We start from the raw sequence: 10,256 nt of genomic DNA on the forward strand, positions 1-10,256 counted from the left end.
GCAACAAATAATCAAACACACGTGGCTTGTATGATCCAACATGGGACTCTTAATTTGGCTGAATACTTTTCTCAGTGCTTTGGCTCCGTTCTACATTAGCTATTGGATTTGTTCCTAATAAGCAGCATGGGCTCTTTGTTGCAGAAAAACAGCATATGCTTGTTTTGGTTTTGTTTTTCTAGCACACCAAACTTCAGCGAAGTCTCAAAAACTTTTCTGAAAAATTGTTCAAATTAACCTAGATTCAAACCTTTTTGCAGAAGATAAAAACTAGCCTGAGAAATGCGGTCAAAAGGGCTTGTCCAAGGCTGCGAGAAATGACTGTAGTTGACATCTGTAGCCAAGTCCATACAGAAACTTTGTTAAGCATCAGCAAGGACTTAAACTTAAGCTACTGCTTGGTTTAGTTGCTCTCAGACGGTTTTGGAAATGTTTTTTGGCCTCAGTGTTGCAGCTGAGCACTGTTCACCCACATCCCTTCCTGTCCACAGTAGGTAATCTTTCCAGAAATGAGTGACCTGTCTGTTGTTAGCCAGACTACAGTAGCGACTGAAAGGAGGCCAGCAATAAGAGGGGAGATAGAAAACTATCCAGCGAATTACTTGGTCATCTGCATGAAGCAGGTAGGCTGTGCACGTTCATTATGTTCATAGATGATCTTAAACTTTGGAGCCCAATCTTCAGCGAAAGCTGACACAGGTGAGCCAAAGAATGTTTGCACACAGACTGAATTTCAACCACTTTGTAGAAGAACTTTAATGACAAACCCTGCAACACCCCGTATCTCCTCTCCTTCCTTCCTGTGTCCCCACAGGCTAATGATAGTGAAATGTATTGCAGATCAGGTGGCAAGCACCTCTCTGAGGCTGCACCTTCAAATCTGCCTTTGATTCAGGCTACCTTGCTGCTAGTATGAAGTCAGCCTTCCAAAGCAGGATCGGAGAATGCTATTAGTTTAAGGAACTGCATCAGGATTGAATTACGAGAGAATGTACAACTTTGGCATATGGACAAAATCCATGGAAAAAGGTGTCAAGACTGATGCATGAAAGGGTATGTCTAGAGTGCCACTCGATCAGAATTATAGTAAACAGAAATCATGAGATGAAATAAGCCAAAGGAAAAAACTAATATGATTATGGAACAGTAAAAGCTAACTGGAAGGTACTTGAGGGTTTAAAGGAAGCACAAATTCTATCACTTTTGTTTGCAATGTATATTGAAGTAAGCAGTTAGAACTGATAAAATAGAGAACATCTCCGGTCATTGATCAGGGCTCTCACTTGATCAGTTAAAGGCCTGACTGCGCCCTGGACCCCTTCAGGCTTCCTACTGTTTGAAGAAAGACTATGTACCGGATTGTGTTTTCTTCTTTCAGGAGAGCGGTGTGAGGCATCATCCTTGCTACCTTTTGTGCATCCAGCTGTGGACTTCAGGAGGTGTTGCCTTTCCATACAGCTGGACAGAGTTTTGTCCTACCACCATTTGGCGTGGCTGAGAGGCTGAGTTGTTGCTGAAAGCCCCAATATCGTTAAGGTAAAATTGTCATGACTCTCTTCTGCCAGCTCTTGGCCCAACAAGCTTAGTCAAGAAGCCCTGCAGGTTCCTCCTGGATCCTCCTCTGCAGAAAGAGGCTGGGATCAGGATCTTAAAGAGAGTCTCTAATAATTCTCCTGTACAATTATTGTTTTACTAGATAAAGCTGACTGTCTTGACAAAGATCCTCACTAGAATTAATTTACTAGAAGTACACTGAAAATTAACTTTGCTTGCTCTAGTAGGATGGGCACTTCTGTCTTGAACATTGTTTTTTCACTTGCCTGAGCAGAGTAACACAAGATTTTAAAACGCCTGGCTCCAACAGAATATTGTTGGTTAGAATTAAAAAAAAAAAAAAAAAAGTGAAAGCTCTGCAAACATCTGTCTTACAGCACATTAAGGATCTTTAATAATACTTTTCTGTTCCTCACAAAATAGACAACAATGCTTCCATTCTTTTTCTGTTGCACTTATGTACACTAAAACAGCAGGAAGATTTCCCCTGAGTGAATAAAGTCTGTATTAGTCTAATTCCCTTGAGTAAGACAACTTCTATCGCCTTCATTTTACAGTTAAAAATACATATAACAATACACAAACTCAGTGGAAGTCTGAGATTTATTTCATGAAGCTTTGATTTAGTTATTTAAGGCTGGCTGAGCTACATAAATGTTAGAAAGGAAAATTCATCAGTCCACCAGAAATTAAGTCACTCAATTCAGTGAGGCCTACGGCTTATACCATTTGTTGTACGCTCTGCTGGTATGTTTAACATGTGAATGAATTGAAGGTGGAAATAATGTTACCAACAGGTAGCCAGATTTAAAGTCTTCCCAGCTTGCTATACTTGTCCGCTATGGAAGCACTCTAAGAAAAACCGCAAGAGATTACTGCAGCTCTGAATGTTGGCTTAAGTTAAGTTAGTTAAAACTTCACAGCAAATGATACGTGTGTGAACAGACAAAATATGGAATGGTTAGCTGATCCCATGGTAAACAAGCTAGGGTTCTCCTTTATCATTCACACTAGTCTAAACAAATTGAAGATCAGAATTTTCTTCTAGTTAGTTAATTAAATCTGAAATTTGTATCTTTAAACATTAGCTAAATAGCTACTACTTGCAAAAAAAATCTAGCCTCTAGCAAGTAGTGAAAGAAAACAAAAAAACAACCCCGTAGGTTCTATTCAGAACAGTTCAGTAGAGAATATTAATGGACCCCCAACGTAATTTCTGGGGAGTCTAACCTGCAACAGATGGCAGTGATTCAAAGATGGGAGTTCCTCTGAGATCACAGAGTAAGTGGAGCAGCAATGTGAAATCCCATGCTATCCTATCATTTGCACTTTAGCTTCCAAACGTCAGGATACTTCTTTGGGTATCTACCTGTTTGCGTTACTTCAAGCATTAAAGTTACAATGAATACAGACAGTAAATGGATTCTGCTGCTAAGTGCATTGGCATCAAACAGCTAACCAAACTAAGTCACAGACTTTCCTTTGAAAAAGCTCTCAAGCCAAGCCAAGAAAGCAGGGTAAACAGCTGCTGCCTTAGGCTCTGCTAAGGACAGAAACCATGTGTCATCAGAATGGCAGCAGCCTACTTGAAACATTTATTCCTTGGCAGCTGTGAAGAAAAATTGTAACCCTCTACAGTATTTGATCAGTGTGTCAAAATGCAATACTATCTGTCTTCCCACTGTTCCTACCATCATTTTGACATCTGCAAATCTAACAGGGAAGTAATTTTCAAATGTAATGCTTTGCTTTGCATTGACTTTCTCTTTAACAGCTAGCAAAAATGCCATATTAAAGGACAGGCTACTTTAGTTGACCATGTTCCCCAAGGTACAGTCCATATGACTCCTGCTCCACTAATGCCACTGCTCCATCACAATCATTTGCATTCCTATCCCTTCTCCCTTAAACTTTGATCCTTTCATAACAGGAATTCATTCTGTCTGGACAATGCTCAATCCCAACTAACATTTTTGGCTACTTTTACTGTAGTTTCTACTATTTGACTGTTTTCACCATTGATTCATATATATCAGTCTTAGAAAAGCGACCCTGGGATTGCTATTAGTTCTTTTTGCTCACAGATCTTGGTCCTGCTTTGTTACTAAGTGCTGAACATCACTGTATACATAGTCAAGCAAAGGAACAAAATATACTGCAAAAGATCATCAACTGTATCATATATTTAATAAATGAACTGGGATCCGTACACCAAAATGGAACGTTGTTTTACATAATGAAGTGGACTGTAAAAACACTACTTCTCTCACTAGTAATTTTCTTACCTACAGTATACCAAGTTATACAATATATTTATAGGTTACTTCCAAAATTTTTTTAAACATCTAAATTTTGCATTCCCTTCCCTTGCATTAAAAAAATTACATATTAATTACTCTGGAAAGTTTCTGAACTCTGTTTAGCAGCAGATCTCCTTTCTTGATGGTTTCTTGGTACTGCCAGTTCTTGCTATCAGGCCTAGAATTTATGGAAAAAAAAATTAGAAGTGAGAGTATGTTTTTACATCAAGCCACTTACATTTCTGTAATAAGCATCATCAAAATACGCAGAATTCAACTGGCCTGTCAAGAACAATTTATAGGAATTGATAGCATACCTGTTAGTTTCTACAATCTCATTTACTTTGTCTATTTTGCAGTGCAATCGCCCAGCTGCAATAAATCTTGAAAGCTCCCTAATTAAAGAAAAGAAGTGGGTTAAGTAATGATGCTTCATCAAGGAATTGTAGGCCTAGCAGCATAGAACATGTTATCACAAGACATCATTTTCATCACACTATATTTTTGAAGCAATAGCCTATGTATTTTCATAAGGACATGCTCATCTCATTAAAGCTTGAATGTACTGACGTTAAAAACTAGCACAATCACTCTAGCAATCTGGACATAAAAATTTTAAGTCAGTATTTTCCTCTCAGGCCAAACTCTTACTCTTGAGTGAAAGTAAGATTCAGTTCAGCATCAACTACTATTCAAATTCAAAAGCAGCAGTTATAGAGCATGCATATTCAGAATTTATCCTGATGTAAACAAAACCTTCATGCCACTCAATTCATTAAAATCTATTAACAGTCTCTCATTTTCTAGTAGCTCTAAATGTGTTTTTTTCTCCTTAATCAGCTGGTGGCCTACAGCTCTATTTCATGATAAAGATAATTCTTAAATCATAACATTATTAATTAGGATCTGTGATTTACTGTATTTTCCTTATTGATCAAACTAGCAAATACAATAGTCTTAATTAAAACCTGTAAAATTGGATTAAAAACCCCACACTTTTAATAGTAAGCACATCCCTCATAATAAATGAAAACATTCATGTCATCTGCAGTAAGACAAGTTACAATGACTAGCAAGTTATTTGGAAGCAAAAGAAATGGTATGCCTTAGAAACATTTATCTCTGTTAATTGAATGCTATTTAGTTCCTCTTGAAATGCCTATTAAATCATTTCTGAGTATTTCCAGCAGTATTCATATCTCTGTGGTAGAAAATCTAGAGTTTCTCTATGAAAGAAGAATGATTCTTGCGAAGGCATTAAAAGGCAGAGTTCCATGTATGCAGTCAAGGCCTAAAAGTCAATTTCGCACTTCACATTCTCATTATGATCTAAATCCATTGCTTTTACACTAGAAAGAATTGCAAATTGAGACTGCTATGTACACCTGATTAAAGTCAAAAGCATTAGATCCTGTCCATCTGTCCTCTACCAGAAAGCAAGCAAAACTAAATGAGGAGACCAGTTAGAACGTATAGGGTACATAAAATTTTGTAATGACACTAAAAGCTGGAACACTTAAGTTTTGGCATCACTGCAAATTAACAATCATCCTCTAAAATCTTAATCTTCATAGCTTATGAAGGGCTATAGAAATACCAGTATAAAAAACAAAGTTATTAATAAAAGACTAATTCCTCATATAGTCCTCATAGTAAAAGAAATACTGGAACAATCATTAGTCGAATTATTTTCTCTACTGAAACATGAGATTCATTTACAAAAATTAGCCAAGCTCTTCCATACAAACATAACTTGGCATGTTTAGAGTCAAACAAAGAGTTTTATTTGTAATGAGATTTTTGTAAATAATTAAAACATGTAAAATAAGATTTTTATAAACTTAAAAAGTCAAATAATAACTTACTGATCTATAAATTCTACACTGACTCCAAATGCTTCTGCCATGTATCCTAACGTCAACGACCGGTAAGACTCTAGGAGCTGGCTATATGCATGAATTCTCATTTCCCGTACATAGTATCGATAGTGAGGTGCAAACAGCCAATCTTTTTTCATCTCTTGCTCTACAATAGCTGAAAAGAAAAGAAATTCAATCTGTAATGTCTGCAAGAATGTAATATATCAGTTATGTATATAGAATATGTAACACCAGTAAACAAGTAATCAGTGTGAACGTTACTCTATTCTTGCATACTTCAGGGTATGAAAGGTATTCTACGCTGTATGGAAATAAGTCAGTGTAACCTGTTATTAGCTCCATAACCAGAAGCAGCAATAACATGCAAACAATGTCATGGCTAAGATTACCCTCGTTTTCAGCACAGAATACTTCTTTCAGGATGTGAGCGAGTATCTCTCCTATGCTGTAGCAGGACCACCTCACTAGTTAGCGCTGGAATCTGTTGTCCCATAGGAATAATGAAGTGCTGAGACACAAGCACTACTTGGTATATATCTATTTGAAGAAACGTTCTTCCCCAAAGCTCGGTAAGGGAGTAAGATCAACTTTCTGGTAGTGGCTCTGAAATTAGTTATAAGGATTACCAGGCACTGAAGAAGTGACTTTTTCTCCTGACACTTCTAGTTCACAGCTCATGCTAAAACCAGCAATAGGAAAATACTGCTCTTAGCTTTTAATCTCATCAGGCCTACTCTTCCACAAAATGAAAGGTTCTTTTTGCTGTTTCTAAACGTGTTATTTTCTGCTATGCTAAATCTCACAGGAGGAAAACCGGTGGTCTGAGAACTGGCAAGAATGAGGAAACTCTTCTGAAAAGCTTTTCCTTCATTTTGCCATTTTACATAGAAACTGAACCAGAAAGGCCATGGTGACCAACACTATGAAAGCTTTCAATGTAATTTCTTTTCGCAGGTTGAGATTTTAGAATTGGAACTACATAATTTAGGGCTCTTAGACCCTTAGGCCTAAAACTTATTTCAAAGATAAAACCTTTCAGAGCTTTCCCATTTGACCTGATTCATCAGGTAAGACTGCGCTCCACAGCTCTTTCAAAAACTCTTTTCCACCTAATCAGACGTGACCTCTTGTAAGACTCACTGTATGTGACGATTTCTTTGACAGAGCAGATGAACTCAAACAGCAGCAAATTTTTAGTCACTGCTGCCATAAAAAAACCTTCAAAACAATAAAACCCCACCATCTATAGTTGTCCACAGTTAGCTCTAATTCTAGGATGTAGCTGCTCCACAAAACTTGTGCATGACGTGAAACAACTAGCTACAGCACCTTCAGTATAGTGTTGTAAGAAAAAACACAGCCTTACCTAATGACTGGAAAAAGGCTGCATAACGGCATTCATAAAGAGAAAAGAGATACTGTCGTACAGCTGGCAAGCTATGCAAAACTTCCAGAATCTCTGCTCCTTTAATAACCTGAAAGCAATCAAACAACATGTTTAAATTAACTATTACTTTCAGCCAGGACATAAACAGGCTAAAGAAAGACTAGGTCTGTTTGAACCAGTGTTGTCATCTGCATGCCTTACCTTCTCCCTAAGGTCAGGCCTGTCTAATGCAATCATGCTGACATAGACAGTGTATGTTACAAATGTTTTGTAGTCCATAAGTTCATAGGATGTGAATGTTGAAACTGTATCAAGAAAGAGCTCCGCTGCTTGTTTGAAATCTCGAATAGCTACACAGTAAAGACCCTGGTACACCTTTAGACGGTTTCTCCTGTCCCAGTCTCCTCCTTCTTCTATTAGACTTAAAATAGAACAAAGAGAAATATTTACTTATATTGTTAGATGCAACAATACAGTAGATAAACTATTGCCATATGATTAAGGAAAGAACACACAGTTTTATGTTACAGCTTGTTGAAACAGTCCAGGCTTCATACACCTGTCGGGGAAAGAAAGTGGCTTCCTTTGGACAAGAGGGGCCAGTAGTGTTTGCAGAATGCAAGTTTCAAAGAAAAACGGTTTATAGCCTCTAAAGTTGCACTGACAGGCTTTGAGATGTGCATCTAAATATTACTGCCAACCTCAGCCATGGAAACATATTTCCACTGCCTTTGCTACTAAAATCAAAGCTGTCTAACTAGCAGCATAGTAAAAATTTTAAAGTTACCACTGAAACAACTTAACTTTCAAGAATCATACTAACACAATGTTGATGTAACTACAAGCAAGACCTGTTCAGAAGGCAATATACAAAAAATCAGCGCCCAAGGAACATTATAACAGGGAACATATCTGCCTTGGTCTCTCAGGACACCTGTCAAGAGACTGGAAACCTCAGATTGCTACAGTAACCACGAAGTTCAAAATGTTGAGAGCACAGAGACGCTCAAGCCAGCAGTGGAAAAGATGCCCGCAACCAACCATACTGTACTGACGCAAGGATCTTGCTTCAGGGGAAAAACTGGCACTTCATTGAGACAACTGCATGGCACCGGCATTGGCTGGATTCACCTGGTATTCCTGCACTGCACTTTATTATACAATGTTATTACATCCAAAGTTATTTGTCTTCTAACAGCTACAGAGCAGAAAAGTGGAAAGGCAGGCCACAAATTCAAATCAAGTCAGCTGCTAGAAAATAGCTGACACAAAATGTTCTTTCCTTCTCCTCTTCATGTAAGATGCGGGAATAAGAAACGGTCTAGTACACAAGGTAACATCCACCCATTGCTCTTTGATTCTGTCTCACAACCACTCCTGGTCATTTCTCGATAGCGAGGTATTTATCTTCAATTCCTTATGTTACCATTTGTCTCAAAGTGTTTTAGCGCACTTAAGCAACCCAAACCGTACCTTTTTGCTTTTTCAATGTTCCGTGTGATGAGGTCGTTATCCATATAAAACAAGCCAATCCTTAGAAGGTAGAATACAATATCCAGACGGTGTCCCAGCGCCACAGTTTTGTCGTAGGTCTTACGAAACGCAGTCAGGGCTCCCTCCTAACAAGACAAGATTTTCTACGATAAGAATGTTAAAAGCAACTAGAATATTTGCAAATTGTCTATCATAAGTATACTCATTGTCCTCTACTGATAGTCATGGCTTTAATAAAAAGTGTTAGGGTTCTGCAGAAAAACTGACAATCTTAAAGACTCGGGGTTTAAATCTTAAGAAAGCAGCTCCTCAAATAACTTATAACTCTAAAGACTGTGAAAATACACACTGTAATTTGAAATTAAAGTGCGTTATGTAGTTAGTCTAGAAAGTTTAAAGACAGAAGGTAAGTGAAAAGTAACATTTAAAATCAGCAAATAACTTTTTCCTTTGTCTGGAAAAGCAATGTTTTCTTATGAGATTATTTACATTTTAGTAACACTCTCCTCCTATCTCCCAGATGTGGCTGAGTCATGTGGTAGAGAAAACTTACTGCGAGCCACCCAGTTTCCTCATGACCCGCCCGGCTAGGAGGGTGACAGCGCAATGCCTGCAACGCGCCGTGGACCCACCTTGTCCCCGATCCTGCAGAGGTACTCGGCCTTGGCCATCATCGCGTCGCGGATCTCGCTCTCCCCCAGGATCTTCTCGGCGTCTTCCAGCTCGTTGTCGAGGCGCTTCAGCTCCTCCTCGTTGGCCTTCTTCATCTTGCTCAGCAGGTCCGCGTCCACCTGCCACTCGAGGGACTTGCACAGCGCCTCGTAGTACGGGGCCATGTCTGCGAGAGAGGCACGATGGCTGCGGCGCCTCGCCGCGGCCCAGCCGCCGGCCTCCCCCTCCCCACGGCCCGGCCCCGCCGCCCCCCGAGCCGGGAAGGCCCCGGCCCCGCCGCGCCCCCGAGCCCCGGCCCGGCCCCGCTGCCCCCCCCCAGCCTCCCCGGCCCGGCCCGGCCCGCTCACTGTGGAGCCGCACGGCCGCCATGAGCTCGTCGCGGGCGGCGGGGTCGGGGGCGCGCGGCCGCAGGCTGAGGAGGAAGCGGAGCTGGGCGATGCGGAGGTCGGGGTTCTTGGGCAGCCCCTCCTCCTCCAGGTTCTCCAGCGGCATCGCGGCGGCGGCGGCGGCTCCCGGCGCGGCCCCAGTGACTCAGCCGCCACCGGCGGAAACGGCCGCGCGCTTCCGCCGCGCCCCGCCGCCGCCGCGCCCTCTGCCGGGCCGGCGGTCGCGCCGCGCCGCTCCACGGTGACGTCACTGCCGCGGGGAGGGGGCCCTGCGCGCGCCGAGCGGCGCCTGCGCGCGGGGTGCGCGCGCGGGGTGCTGAGTGTGCACGCGCGGCGCGTGCACAGCGTGCGGGGTGTGCACGCGCGGGGTGCAGGGCTATGCATGCGTGGGGTGTGGGGTGTGCACGCCCGGGGTGCGGGGGTGTGCATGCACGGGTTGTGCAGGTGCGGGGTGTGCATGCACCGAGTGCAGGGTGTGCAGGTGCGGGGTGCGGGTCTGTGCACACACAGGGCAGGCAATGGAGTGTGTGCACACAGTGCAGCCTCTAGGTACTGTGGACGCGGGCTATAGGGGCTGTGCATG

At 41.6% G+C, this 10,256-nt stretch overlaps 1 protein-coding gene across 1 annotated transcript; it reads right to left on the reverse strand.

Moving 5' to 3' along the window:
- Positions 1-3,722: 3,722 nt before the first annotated feature.
- On the reverse strand, positions 3,723-9,871 carry PSMD6 (proteasome 26S subunit, non-ATPase 6). Its single transcript, XM_064519134.1, has 8 exons — positions 9,635-9,871; positions 9,248-9,453; positions 8,595-8,740; positions 7,323-7,542; positions 7,101-7,209; positions 5,720-5,888; positions 4,172-4,249; positions 3,723-4,032 (listed from the first exon to the last, which is right to left on the reverse strand). Exons 1-8 carry the CDS (start codon positions 9,777-9,779, stop codon positions 3,936-3,938), a joined length of 1,170 nt encoding a protein of 389 aa, XP_064375204.1. The 5' UTR covers positions 9,780-9,871; the 3' UTR covers positions 3,723-3,935.
- Between the last annotated feature and the right edge of the window lie 385 nt (positions 9,872-10,256).

This window comes from Dromaius novaehollandiae, chromosome 12 (assembly GCF_036370855.1).
Source record: "Dromaius novaehollandiae isolate bDroNov1 chromosome 12, bDroNov1.hap1, whole genome shotgun sequence".
NCBI classification, from domain to species: Eukaryota; Metazoa; Chordata; class Aves; order Casuariiformes; family Dromaiidae; genus Dromaius; species Dromaius novaehollandiae.